Source organism: Rattus norvegicus, chromosome 3, assembly GCF_021556685.1.
Source record: "Rattus norvegicus strain SHRSP/BbbUtx chromosome 3, alternate assembly SHRSP_T2T, whole genome shotgun sequence".
NCBI classification, from domain to species: Eukaryota; Metazoa; Chordata; class Mammalia; order Rodentia; family Muridae; genus Rattus; species Rattus norvegicus.
In genome coordinates this window covers 6,247,699-6,262,809 of record NC_141536.1, presented here as the reverse complement: position 1 = coordinate 6,262,809, position 15,111 = coordinate 6,247,699, and the positions used below count along the sequence as shown (strand labels likewise).

The 15,111-nt window shown below is 48.4% G+C and overlaps 1 protein-coding gene across 11 annotated transcripts in view; it reads left to right on the top strand.

Annotated features, from left to right (window-relative positions):
- The window catches only part of Cacna1b (calcium voltage-gated channel subunit alpha1 B), a 165,444-nt gene extending 150,668 nt beyond the window's left edge, over window positions 1-14,776 (top strand). For 8 of the 11 annotated variants that reach the window (XM_087649864.1, XM_087649855.1, XM_087649849.1 and 5 more), the window contains 7 exons: window positions 74-186; window positions 917-1,044; window positions 7,652-7,787; window positions 7,938-8,054; window positions 10,487-10,691; window positions 10,924-11,168; window positions 11,646-14,776. In XM_087649864.1, coding sequence (XP_087505990.1) covers window positions 74-186; window positions 917-1,044; window positions 7,652-7,787; window positions 7,938-8,054; window positions 10,487-10,691; window positions 10,924-11,168; window positions 11,646-12,176 — 1,475 coding nt within the window. In that variant the 3' untranslated portion in view covers window positions 12,177-14,776. 11 annotated transcript variants of the gene reach the window in all.
- The last annotated feature ends 335 nt before the right edge of the window (window positions 14,777-15,111 follow it).

Genomic DNA, 15,111 nt, shown 5'->3' with positions numbered 1-15,111 from the left:
ACATTTTCTGTGGCGTTTTTGTGCTGTGTGTCCTCCAACCCTCGCCCTCTGGCTCTTTGCCTGTTCTCTTCAGCTGACGAGATGACAGTGGGGAAGGTCTATGCGGCTCTCATGATATTTGACTTCTACAAACAGAACAAAACCACCAGAGATCAGACTCACCAAGCTCCTGGAGGCCTGTCCCAGGTACAGTTGTGGGAGACCTATAACTGCTCAGAGTTTAATGGCCGAGCTGCCTGCTCTTCATTAGTTACTTGCTTGAGTTTGAGAGCTGGTTTTTAGGAGTAAGACAGAGCCCTGGCAGTGTCACTTTTCCTGTGCTGTCTGGAAAGGACATGATGTATCCAAGGAGGACTCTTACAGGATGGAAAGAAACACACACACAGGCACACACCAGAGAGATGCACGGTGTAGACCAGAGTCGCTGTTGTCTTTGCTCATGGTATATGGGAGGTGTGGGATACATCTGTCTGGTGCTGCCACAGCCATGTCTTTGGTGACCACCATGTGGAGATTCTGTTTTGTAGATACACAGAGCTTCTAGTGATGTTTACCTGGCCCCATGTCATGGCATATTCACTAGTTATCCTCCCAGTTTCTGGCAGCCACTGTAACCTAAAGATGAGACCACTGATTCGACTGATTGTGTATAAGACCAATACCCACCTGCGTAGCTAGAAAAACCAAGGCTCTGGGTTAAGTGACTGTTTTCCTGAAGTCCTTTACGGGGGAAAACAGAAGCAATACTCCCTGAGCCTACCTTGTTCTGTTCGCATGCTCCTCTTGGGAAACAAGGCAAGATCTGGGAAAGTAAAAGTTCTTTGCTGCAGAATAAGGAGACTGGACTCTGTTACGTGCTATACCAGGCTGAGGTTCTCAGGCACAGGTCTCTTCTCTTCCTTGTTCTCCTTTGTAGATGGGTCCTGTTTCCCTGTTCCATCCTCTGAAGGCCACCCTGGAGCAGACACAGCCCGCTGTGCTCCGAGGAGCTCGGGTTTTCCTTCGACAAAAGAGTGCAACTTCCCTCAGCAATGGGGGCGCCATGTGAGTTCGGGTGGGGCGTGTGGGTGGGGTGTGCTGGTGGAATGGGAGCACCATGTAAGTGCTGGTGGGTAGAACTCAAGACCAGTGTGAGGAGGGAATATCTCTCCATACACTACTTAGAATCTGGCCTCTACCTCACACCCTATAATACCATACCTGAGGGGTTCATCCACAATAAGAACAGTCCTCTGAGGATAGGAGGTTCTCAGGTCCCATCCCACTTTCAAGGATGAGCTCTGGAGGAACCGAATGTCTACCTCCACCATTGGGTACACAGACACTTGGATGCTGATAAAGATGGCTGCTGTTAGGGTTTTCTATCTGAGTGTTTTCATAGTGAACTTTGAGGTTAGCTTCACATCACCGAGCTTGGGTAGATAGCTGTGCTACTCCTGAGGTGATAGCCACTGCATGTACCTGTTTGTGGTGGTTTGAATACGCTTGGCCCATAGGGTGTTAGGAGGTGTGACCTTGTTGGAGGAAGTGTGTCACTGTGGGGGTGGGCTTTGAAGCTCCACATAGTGTGGAAGAGTCAGTTTCTTCAGTTGCAGTCAGATTGACATGCAGAACTCTCAATTCCTCCTGTGCCATACCTGTCTGGACCCTGCCATAGTCCTGCCTTGATGATAACTGAACCTTTGAACCTGTAAGCCAGCCCCAATTAAATGTTGTCCTTTTTAAGAGATGCCTTGGTCATGGTATCTCTTCACAGCAATGGAAACTTAATTAAGACAGAAGTTGGTACCAGGGACTGGGGTATTATCGTGATAGGCTTGACCATGTTTTTGTTTGGGGGAATATGGATTTGGGGACTTTCGATCTGGAAAGCAGTGGAATGCTTTAAGTGGGGCTTAATGGGCCATACTAGTAGTTATATGGTTTGAACTGTAGAGGCCTGCTAGCACAAGAGGTTTCAGAGAAGAAGAATTTTAGCATGTGGCCTAGAGACTGTTGTGACCTGTGATGTTTTGGTGAAGAATATGGCAGCTTTTTGCCCATATTTGAAGAATCTACCTGATGTTAAGATAAAGAGATTTTGACTCAATTGCATTGACAATGGAAACCTCAGAAACGCCCATCATAGACTTTGTCCTCTGGTTTACTCTCATGAAGAGCATTCTGATCAAGCATAGTAAGCTTACAAAGGAAAAATACAAAATGTGTGGTTCAAGTAATAAAAGGGCACTGGGAATTGCAATGGAGCTAAATCAAGAAAATACACAGATTAAGGGAGTTATGACTTTGGGCAAGATCCTGCCCAGCAAAGCTTATTGTTTATCCATTTGCCATTGAACAAAGAATGTTTAGGTGTTATTATTACTTAGTTACTGTTTTCATTTGGACTTTTAATCTTAAATGAACTGCAGTTTAGCAATTGAGGGCACACCTGTGATCCAGAACTTGTGACTGAAAGATACAGGCTTTTGATCTAGCTCTTGAGGAGTTGTGGCCCTGAAAAGCATGAAAAACACATCCCAGATCTCACCTCAGTGATACTGGTATCTTTTTAATCACAGCTAATTGCTTAGCTCTAGCTAACCAGCATCATTTGTTCCAGAAAGTCCCTCTACTCTTGACTCTAAATGTAGAGCCACATGGCCAAAGCTTCAGAGTTCTGCTGATTGCTGGGGCTGGAGCATGCCCTCCTTGTTCTATTACATCTTTCATTGCCTAAGCTTGGCTGTCCTGGAACTTGCTTTGTAAACCAATCTTGAACTCATAGATTTGTGTGTCTATGTCTTCCCAAGTTCCAGGATTAAAGGCCTGTATTACCATGCCTGGAACAGGAACTTGGAACTTGCTGTATAACAGGCTGGCCTTTCTCCTGGGATTAATGGTGTGTACCACCCTGCCTGAAGACAGAGGCAAGCAGATTCCTGAGTTCAAGGCCAGCCTGTTATGGAGCATCACTGAAGTGGAGTCTTCTGGGATGTGTTTTCTGAGAGCACAAAGAAGCTGTGTTCTAGAGATAACCAAGGTTGTACCTCATGCTGCAGCTGAATTTGGTAATTACCCAGGTGACACTGTTTTTGAAGGCATGAATGGGTCATGGAGAGCAGCTGAGACTTGACACTGAGAGGCCAGGAAAGACTGTTGGTGAGGTACAGGCTCACTTGCAGTTGACAGCCAAGGACTTAAGGGTCATACAAAGAAGTTGAGGCTTGACACTACGAAGAGATCCTGTGAGAGGCTATTGGTGAGGCCTAGTTGCAGTGGAAGATCCCAGCACATTGGAGATGCTAGTGCCATGGGATGACCACTAAGAACAGCAGCAGCAGTGGAGTGGATCAACTTGAGCTTAAAGTGCTACAGAGGGCAGAGCTGGAGAAGTGACACAAGCACTTTGGAGGAGTCCAGAAGATCATGTGTGGATCCCAGACATTGAAACAAGAAGCTTTAATGCTGAAATTGCCTTGGATACCCCAAGCTGTTAGAAACGCCAGATCTGTGAGATATCTGTCAAGGAAAGCTGCTAACAGGGAGTGGAACCAGCCCAAGAAAATGAGGTTTGTTGTTGCTGAATGCCAGATCAGCCAACAGCAGTCAACAAAGATGAAAGGTGCTAGAGATCTGAAGAGCGCTTTGACATTGGACATAGAGACATGGAGTTTGGAGTTTGTCCAGCTGGTTTTTGGTCTTGCATTGGTCTGTTAATTTCTCACTATGATTTTTTTGGAGTGTTAATGTATGTCCTGTAATGTTGGAGGTATGTGATCTGATTTTTGATTTTGATTTTATAGGGGATTACAGTCAAGAGATTGTGTGAATCTCAGAAGAGACTTTGAATTTTGGACTTTTAACATTGTTGAGACGGCTATAGACTTTGGGACTTATGAAGTTGGACTAAATGTATTTTGCATTATGCTATGGCTAGGTATGGCCCCCATAGACTCATGTGTTTGAACAAGCTTATGGGGGCCAAAGAGTGGAATGTGGTGGTTTGAATACGCTTGGTCCATAGGGAATGGTACTGTTGGGAGGTGTGACCTTGTTGGAGGAAGTGTGTCACTGTGGGGGTGGGCGTTGAAGCTCTGCATAGTATGGAAAAGACAGTTTCTCCTGGCTGCAGTCAGATCAAATGCTGAACTCTCAGCTCCTCCTGCACAGGCCTGCCTGAACCTTGCCATCTTGATGATAGTGGACTGCACCTCTGAACCTGTGAGCCAGCCCCAATTACATGTTGCCTGTTATACGAGTTGCCTTGGTCATGGTGTCTCTTCACAGCAGTGAAACCCTAAAACACTGTCTTTTCTGGGTTCTGTGGTCACTGATTTCTAGTGCCTATGAACTGTTAAACTGTTTCGTGGGCTAAAGAGATGGCTCAGAGGTTAAGAGCGGTGGCTGCTCTTCCAGAGGTCCTGAGTTCAATTCCCAACCACCACATGGTGGTCCACAATCATCTCTAATGATTGCCATCTTTTGGCATGCAGATAGAGCACTTGTATAAATAAAATAAATAAATCTTTTAGAAAATAAAAAGATATTGATTCTTCCTTGAACTTTCAAGTACCTTATAATTCTGATCTTCCTGGTTCTACTGAGCCATTTGTCTCCTGGTTTCCCATTTTGGCTTTCATTTTTGAAACTATTTTATTTCATAGACAAATGGGTCAGGTCTTTTTGTTTCACCTCACTCTTAGACAGTGTTTCTTGAAGTCAGTTTCAAAGAGTTAGAAATCAAGGATCATGTTTCTCATCCAAGGCTGTGGACAGGCTCTGGACAGAGCTGGTTACACACTGAAGGCAGACTCGTTGAGACAGGATCAACAGACTTGAAGCTACATAGCTAGCTTCCAGGAATAGTTATCTTTCCTTATCTGTTGCCCATGAGACTCACCACCTCAAGTTGGCCCTGAAAATGGCGACCAACATGTAGCTCTTGTCTGGACCTGTTTCTGTTGTATAGGCCGTAGTCCTATCAGCCTCGTGCAGACAGGCCCAAGTTCATGTTGTGGGCAGCAGACAATGTGGAGGGAACCCTGACTGCATGTGTGTTAGAAGTAGCTCTAAGTTGTGGGAGTGCATCCCGAGAGCTGCCACACAGAGCCCTGCAAGTCCCCAGGCACATGCTTTTCCTTGCACATGTTAGTTAGGGTCCTTTTTGTGCATTTCAAATTAAGCATGCTCTGAGCAAGTACATACAACTCTGTGAGAGGGAATGTGTGTGTGTTATGTGAGATGTGTGTGTGTCTTAGAGGGGCACATGTATTCTATAAAATGTGAGGTGTCTTTGATTTGATCTGATCTAGGCTTCCAGGAACAAAGTAAGACCCAGGTACAAACTATGATAATTACATACTATGCATGAAGCTGTTAGAGCTTTCATGGAAGGTCAGTGTCTTAGTTAGGGTTTTACTGCTGGGAATAGATGCCATGACCAGAGCAACTCTTATGAAGGAAAACATTTGATTGCGGCTGGCTTACAGGTTCAGAGGTTTATTATATTGTTCCATGGTGGGGAGCATGGCAGGATGCAGGCAGACATGGTGCTGGAGGAGGAGCTGAGAGCTCTACATCTGGATTGGCAGGCAGCAGAACGGGAGAGGGGGATTCTGGGTCTGGCTTGAGCTTCTGAAACCTCAAAGCCCACCCCCTGTGACACACCCCAACAAGGCCTTACCTATCTAACACAGTCATACTTTATATAATGCTACTCCCTATGAGTCTATGGGAGCCATTTTCTTTTAAACCACCACATTCCACTACCTGGCCCCATAGACTTATGGCCAAATCATAATGTAAAATACATTTAGTCCAACTTCAAAAGTCCCTATAGTCTATTACACTCTCAGCAATGTTTAAAAATCCAAAGTCTCTTAATTGTAACCCCTGTAAAATAAAAATAAAAAGTAGATCATACACTTCCAACATACAGTGGCAAATAGTATACAGTACTATTCCCAAAGTGAGGAAAGAGAGCACGCTGGGAAATACTGGATGAAAGACAGACAGACAGACAGGCAGGCAGGCAGGCAGACAGACAGACAGAAAACTAGGCCAACTCCAGACTCTGGACTTCTATCTCTGATGTCAAAATGCTCTGTGAATCTCCAACTCCTTTTAGCTTTGTTGACTACAATACACTTCTTTCTTTCTTGGGTTGGTTCCACTCCCTGTCAGCAGCTTTCCTTGACAGGTCTCCCACGGCTCTCACACCTCCAACATCTTGGGGTCTCCACAATCCACACTTCACCTTCACAGCCTTATACAGTGGCCTCTAGGCTTCCATGCAGAGACACCCCTGACATATGACTGGCCTCAGTGGCTTTCCTTAATTGCGGAAGAAGATTCCATAACCCCTTCCTTGTATCCTTGACTCTAAAGCCAGAACCGTGTGGCTGTTCTACTGTTTGCTGGAGCTGGAACAAGGTCTCCTTGTTCAAATACATTTTCACCAGCATTCTGTTCTCAATGTTTTCCTTCACTGCCTGAGCGTGAATGTCCTGAAACTCTGTAGGTGAGGTTAACCTCAAGCTCATCAATCCACCTGCCTCTCCCTCCCGACTGCTGGGATTAAAGGTGTGTGCCTCCACACTGTTCCTAAACTGTTCTTTAATTCCTGGGCCTGGCTTGAGCTCCTAAAACACCAAAGACCACCCCAGTGACACACTTCCTTCAAGGCCACACCTCCAATAATATCACTCCACACAGTCAGAGAACACCCTATCCCATTGTTCAGCAATGGAGGGTCAGAGCCATACTGTGACCTCAGGGCTGGCAGTGTGCCAGGGTTTAGCCTGGCCCCACTCTTATCTAGAGCCCATTCCCAGGGTTGCCTCAAGAGACATTGAGGTGAAGTGGCCTGCAATACACCCAGAAAACAATGAGTGATTCTTGTATAGATGCCCAGCAAGGACAGATCTGGCCAACTGTGTGAGCACACTCTGTGTTCAGAAGTCAGGCCCTGTGCTGGGTGTGCTAAGCTGACTGATCAAGTGTCACCCAACTTGTACGATGCACATGTAGTCCTTGCAGAGGGTCTGCCTGGGAAGAGTCAATGTTATGTGGGCATCTTACCCTGAACCTGACTGCTTCCAGGCACCGTGAGGAACGGACATACTGTGAGGGGCAGGCAGTGAGGGCATCTATGGGCTGACGATTAGGAAACCAATAGAGAGGAGTGGAGAGCTGGGTGTAACAAAAAGCTATCAGTGAGAAAGTCCTGAGGAGAGAGGCCCAGGAAGGGTCCTGGAGTCTCTTTAGCTGTTGGATATTTATATTCACCACGTAGTTCCTGGGTGGCCTTGTCCCTCCCATCATGGTCTGTGGCAGATACTTGATGCCCATATTTCAGAAGAACCACTAGGGTCGAAGAACTTGCTGATTGTCCCCAGACCAGAGGATGATGGATTTGATTTTCCTCAGAATAAGTGTTTCAAGTCCTCTTCCCTGAGAGTACTGTTTAGCTTGGAACTACATTGAGCCCATGCTATCTAATATATCTTGGTTAGTGGGCCATGCTAGAACTCCTGTGCAGGGATGAGTGGGAGGTCAGAGAGGAATGGAACTGTCCCTTATTTGCCAAGACTACAGCCAGTGGAGATTCCCAGCAGTTGTGTTCTGTAGCCCATAGGTCTCTAACCCTATAGAACATTTCTTTCCCCAGACAAACCCAGGAAAGTGGCATCAAGGAGTCCCTGTCCTGGGGCACGCAGAGGACCCAGGACGTACTTTATGAGGCCAGAGCACCTCTAGAACGTGGCCATTCTGCAGAGATCCCTGTGGGGCAGCCAGGAGCACTGGTGAGCCCTTCCTGGGGGGCTTGTATGAGAGAGGGAGGACAGAGAGTGTGAGACAGGAACACAGAAGCTGGGGGTGAGGATGTGTGAGATGGGGGTGGGTGGAGGCAGATGGCTCTGTGATGTGCTACTTAGCAGCCTTCTGTCCTCCAGGCTGTAGATGTCCAGATGCAGAACATGACATTGAGAGGACCGGATGGGGAGCCCCAGCCTGGCCTGGAGAGCCAAGGCCGAGCGGCCTCTATGCCACGCCTGGCGGCAGAAACACAGGTATGTTGTCTTGGAGCCATCTAGGCTGTGGAGAGGATGGGGTGTCAGCGGAGGAGAGGGCTTGATGGTGTATATGGAGGAACAAGACTGGGTGGCACCTGGATAGCCTGCCTGAAGTCACCTGCCTGTGTACCTTTGGACAGCTCCTGCCCTTGGGTGACATAGTGCCTACCTCACCAGGACAGTCCTAAGGCCAAACAGACATTAATCCCTGAGTTCTGGATCTATAGCTTTGGTGCCTTCCCTCTAGCTCTGCTTACCCCACTTCTAGTATCCCCCAGCCCTTGCCTCCCTGACTGTCTCCTCTGGCCCTCAGACCCCTCCACTGTGCTGCCTCCAGCTCTACTGACCCATCTTCTCCTCTCTTAAGGTTCATCTCTAGGACCAGAGCAGATTCTAGAATCCAGAAAGTAGTGCCTATGCCTCAGTTTACCCTTTTGCTGTTTGGGGCTCTGGGATGACCCTTCCTGCCCAGTCCCTGAACCTTTATTCGCTTCTTGGCCTCTTGTGAGGTTTTTCTCATTGAGTACATTTAAGTAGGAGTGAGACACCCAACTTAGAGTTGACAAGCCCCTTCTCAAGGTCACTTTTGAAGCCAAGAAGAGGCCACCGGCTGCTCTGAGTCCTCGGCCTGCCCGGGCCTATAGCTCTCCTGACTGTGTCCTTCTCCTTCCTGTGGTTATGGTTGTGTCCTGCGTTCTTCATTTTCACCCTTCTCACTCCCCGAGCCATGTCTTCCCTTTATGGTATCCCTACACTGTAGCCTACAGTGCGTCCCATCCCCTGCTGCCCTCTTTTCCCCTTGTGTCAGTCCTGCGGCCCCACCCCGTGGTGTCACATGCTTCCTCCTAGTCTTTGACCTTGAGAGATGCCACTACACGTCACAGCAGTCTTTCTGTAGGTCCTGATTTTGCATGGCATGGTTGGGTGGGGATGAGTCATCCCCCGGATGGACCGAAGTGTGAGTCCCACCAGGATTCCGTAGTCAAACCAGCAACCCCTCTTCTGGCAGGACCCTCATGACACAACCCAGCTTCCAGTCTGTCTGGAGGGATGCCCCTCCCACACTGCCATCCCATAAGTGGCTTCTGGTTTGACTGGGGCTTGGTTAGGTTCACTTTCTCTGCTAGTTAAAGAAGTAAAGGGTAGGAAAGAACCTCAAGACACAGGGAGCAGTGGAAATATCTCCACCCCCCACACACACACACATACACACACACCACCAGACACACACACATACACATACACACACCACCAGACACACACACACACACCACCAGACACACACACACACACACACCCCACCAGACACATACATACACACATACATACACACACACACCACCAGACACATACATACACACACACCACCAGACACACACACACACACACATACACACACACATACACACACACATACATACACACACACACCACCAGACACACACACACACACACCACCAGACACATATATACACACACACACCACCAGACACACACACACACACACATACACACACACACCACCAGACACACACATATATACACACACACCACCAGACATATACATACATACATACATACATACATACATACATACATACACACACACACCACCAGACACACACACACACCACATACACACACACACACATACATACACACACACCACCAGACACATACATACACACACACACCACCAGACACACACACACACACATACACACACACCACCAGACACATACATACACACACACACACCACCAGACACACACACACACATACTCACACACATACATACACACACACACCACCAGACACACACACACACACATACACACACACATACATACACACACACCACCAGACACACACACACACACATACACACACACCACCAGACACACACACACACACATACACACACACACCACCAGACACACACACATATACACACACACACCACCAGACACACACAAATACACACACACACACCACCAGGCACACGCACACACACACACACACACACACACACACACACACACACACACACACACCACCAGGCACACAGAAAACAAGTATCTTCTGAAGTTGTTTTAAATCTCTGAAGCATTTCCTCCTCTCACTCAGGGTTAATTGGTCTGAAGATGGTTGAGTGGCTTGCGACCATCCTGTAACTCATCCTGACCCACCAGTTGAGCCAGTCCATCCCGGAATGCTTGCTGTTGGAGGGAGAAAGGCTCACGAGGCCTTTGTTTTAATCTGCCAGGCTTTTTCTCAGGTCTTGAGGGTGAACAAAAAGCTGGCCATCTTGGAAATTCAAACCTTTATTGTTACTGGGCCATGGCCCCCTCCCTATCTGTCTAATTCCTCTTCTGTCCTCCCTGCCACCTCTGGCCATGTGCCTGCTCATCCCGTGTCCTTTGTCGCAGCCGGCCCCTAATGCCAGCCCCATGAAGCGCTCCATCTCCACACTGGCTCCACGCCCGCATGGGACTCAGCTTTGCAACACAGTCCTGGACCGGCCACCTCCTAGCCAGGTGTCCCATCACCACCACCACCGCTGCCACCGGCGCAGGGACAAGAAGCAGAGGTCCCTGGAAAAGGGGCCCAGCCTGTCTGTTGACACAGAAGGTGGTGCGTATAAAGACTCCCAGTAGCCTCGTGAGTGCTTATGGCCTGACTAGGATAGGGTCCGGCAGTCCATATGGTCCCAGAATCTGCCCACAGCAGGAGGGGGTACGAGTCCCAGTTCTGGGGCCAGGCAGGACCATTGGCTACCTAAGGCCCTGAGTCTATAGGTCTAGAGCCAGGGGTTTCTGCCCTGCTTGGGACTCAGCTGAACGTAACCTCTCTACTTCTTGGCCAGCACCAAGTACTGCTGCAGGATCTGGCCTGCCCCATGGAGAAGGGTCCACAGGCTGCCGGCGGGAGCGTAAGCAAGAGCGAGGCCGGTCCCAGGAGCGGAGGCAGCCCTCCTCCTCTTCTTCAGAGAAGCAGCGCTTCTATTCCTGTGACCGCTTTGGGAGCCGGGAGCCCCCACAACCTAAGCCCTCCCTCAGTAGCCACCCCATATCGCCAACAGCGGCACTAGAGCCAGGACCCCACCCGCAGGTAATCAAATAGGGGCGTATGTTTCAATTGTTCCAATGCTGTTTGCCCCAGATCTTTGAGTGTCCTCTGTGCCCCGCCCCCATATCTGTCTTTCTAGCCATTGAGCCCCCCATTAGTTGGTCAGTTGTCCCAAATCAGCAGCACGCACTTCTTTTTTTTTTTTTTGGTTCTTTTTTTTTCCGGAGCTGGGGACCGAACCCAGGGCCTTGGGCTTCCTAGGTAAGCGCTCTACCACTGAGCTAAATCCCCAGCCCCTAGCAGCACGCACTTCTAATCACTCTTCATTTTCCTCTGACTGTGGGCTTCTAGTACTTGATCAGTACTAGTACTTGATCAGCAGGAAGTCTCTCCTTCCTGCTTCCCCTCCATTTGCCTCGTGTCCTCCCTGGATCCCGTCAGAACGATGACTATATTGTGTGTGTACTGTGTTGTTTAATGTGATTTTCATTTCTATTTGCTGTTCCCTTTTTCATGTAGGGCAGTGGTTCCGTTAATGGGAGCCCCTTGATGTCAACATCTGGTGCTAGCACGCCGGGCCGAGGTGGGCGGAGGCAGCTCCCCCAGACTCCCCTGACCCCACGCCCCAGCATCACCTACAAGACGGCCAATTCCTCGCCTGTCCACTTTGCTGAGGGTCAGAGTGGCCTTCCAGCCTTCTCCCCTGGCCGTCTCAGCCGCGGCCTTTCTGAACACAATGCCCTGCTCCAGAAAGAGCCCCTGAGCCAGCCTCTAGCTTCTGGCTCCCGCATTGGCTCTGACCCTTACCTAGGGCAGCGTCTGGACAGTGAGGCCTCTGCCCACAACCTGCCTGAGGATACACTCACCTTTGAAGAGGCCGTGGCCACCAACTCTGGCCGCTCCTCCAGGACTTCCTATGTGTCCTCCCTCACTTCCCAATCCCACCCTCTCCGCCGTGTACCCAATGGCTACCACTGCACTTTGGGACTCAGCACCGGCGTCCGGGCGCGGCACAGCTACCACCACCCAGACCAGGATCACTGGTGCTAGCTGCACCACGACCACCCATGCACCAGCTCGTGGGTGCGGGTTCCAGTTGATGAGTTTTATCATCCGCTCTGGGTTGTGCGGTCACAGCCCTGGGAGGAGGGTCCTCACATCGCGGCCTCTGTGGTGGAGGTTCCTGCTTCTCTCCCTCCCTCCCTTTTACACTGGACAGACTAATAAAGCCCTTTCTTAGAGGGATATGGTCCTCTCTATCCTCCTGTGTACTGCCTTCCTGGGTTCCATGCCAGATGTTGGATCCTAAGCAGAGGTAGCTGAGTTGAGATAGACCCAGCAAATCCAAATCCTATGTCATGGCCTCCAGCTTCCAGGGTGGGTACTTGGGACTTTCTTAGGAGGTCTGAGCCTCATGGAGATTGTGGTTTGTCCAAATGTGTGGCATGGGGGATAGGGTACCCTCAAAGGCAAGGAAAGGAGCCCAACTGTGTGGCCTGGCAGCACCTGCCAGCATCACTACTCTCATGTCTATTGTGGTCTTGGAGTCAAATAGCACATGTATATAGAGATATGCTCAAGGGCCTGCCTTTCACCTACATTGTCACCATAATAGGGACCAAATCTAGAGGATGTCCTTGCTGTTGATTCTGGTTTTCAGTCACAACACTTTCACTTTTTGTCATTTCTATATAGTTGATCTAGAAAAACAGAAATCAAAACAGGGAAGAAAATGTTCGTGTAACTTAAAAAAGAAATCAACGTGTAGGAAGGTCTCCATTTTGCATTGTTTCTGTGACTTGTATGCAATGTTCCTGTATGTATTCTACCCTTCCCGGGAAGTCCCCAATGACCCTGGTTCCTCTGCTCAACCAAGTGCCTGATCTCTGGCTCTGAGCATCGTGGCTGAGGTGCGGCCTCAGGAAGCATCGGGGAGCTGCTCAGAGCAGCACTAGGACTTGTGTCTTAGGGACACTGACCGTGTCCAGCAGCATGTCAGAGAAGCAGCTGTAGTGCCCATGTTCCTCCCTGAGTGATGGGTTCTGAAGAAGCCAGAGCAGCACAATGTGTGCTTGCGTGAGGCACTTTCCGCCTTTTAAAATCTGATTCTCAGGGATGGGATGCCTGCCAAGTAGGGTGTGATCTCTGTTGTGTTTTAAAAAACAACAACAACAAACAAACAAAACCTAGTATTCACTGAATGCTGAAGAGAGCAAAATGCAAGCAAAGAAGGGACTGGGGTTAGAGGGAGAAGCCCGCACTGGCAGCATAATAAGAAACTGGCAGGGAGGGGATGGTCCTGGAACAGGCCAGGTGCCTAGAGCTGAGTCCAGCCCCTGGCCCGGAACTGGGGACACAGCACTCAAATAAAACCTCATGGCTACTTGGTGAAGGCAAACCCATGCTCAGGAAGGTGTTCAGTGTGCAGAGATGGCTGTGAGGCCATGAGAGAAAGGTTTCACATAGGCAGGCAGTCCTTGGTGTGTTCTCTGTGTTTTGAAACGTCTGATGACTTCTTGGTGGACTGTTGGTTTCTACCCCATGTTTCTCACAGAAGCTGTGTATATGTGTGATTGCGCGTGTGATTGCATGTGTGTGGTAGTGTGCGTGCGTGAGCATGCATGAGTCATAGGAAATGTGTGTGTGTGTGTGTGTGTGTGTGTAGGTGTGTGTACGTGTGTTCAGCAAGTGGCTTTTGTCAACCATAGGGCTATGCAACAAAAGACACATTACTAGAAACAAAACACAAGACCACCACTCGGTCTAGGGTTTCAGCATGATTGTGACCAAACCTTTTATAGAATTTCCTTATATGAAGGCACAATACCCTGAAACTTTAAAGATAACAGAGTATTTTATTCCAGTAGGGTAAGATTAAACAGGACCCTGGACTGCATGTGACTGCACTCATGTACAACAGAGGAGGATGTGCATTTTGATACTGTTCTGTCTCTGTCCCAGCCCCAGCCCTTTTCTCTTGAGTGTTGAATGTATACATTCTGTGTGGAACTACAGCTGCTCCAGACAGTCCTGGGTTGGGAATCATCTTTATCCCACATTAACATAGCTGGCTTTTCTTCCAAGCACTGGTACACAGGAAAGGAGACATGATGTCTTGCTTCCTGACTTTGGGTTTGTTTCTGTACTGTCTCTTCTCAAGATGTTGTCTGTTCCCCCTGAAATTTCATAGTGAGTTGCCAAATTTGAAATGCAACAACCAGCTGTCTGCATCTGGAACCTGTCAAGCAGTGCTGTAGTTTGAAAAAGTTATGTGTGCATGTAAAATATACACATATATATATATACATTATACAAGTATGTGCATGAAATGTATATCTTCATACTTTTTGATACAATGTATTCATTTGTTAATTTTTAATTATATTTGATATAAATTGAAGGTTTGTTGCAAAAATTTATATTTAACAGTGTTGAGAGAGAGAGAAAGAGCGAGAGAGGGAGAGAGAGAGAAAGATCCAATCATGCAACAGAAATGGGACTACTTTAAAAATCAGTCCTTTGACTAGTTTGCTGCCTGAATAATATTTACAAACCAAACTTTGGATTCTGCTCTTGTTTCTACAATGACTTTTTGTATAAAGCAAAGTCCTTGGATTAAATAAAAACAACCAAAAAAATCAAAATTAAAACCCAGGATGCAGCTGGGTGATACCTGAGGACGGTGTGTCTCAGTGCGTCGGTGGAGAGGGTCTACTGCCTGGAGGGCTCGAGAAAAATTGAGAACTTCAACAATGTGCTCGTGAGCACTGGGTTCAATGCAGGAGCAGGATGTGCTTTGACGATAACAGTGGGCTTTGCTTGGGACCCCATGAAAGCTGTCCAGATTATGCAGAGCAATAATACCCAGTATCCTTTGTTGCTGGAGAGGTGCTGGTACCCTGCGGTTCCCAGAAGACACTACAAGGAGAGTTAGGTAGGGAGGAAAGGCTGTTCTTACCCAGATTCTCCCAGCGCCAGTGGGATG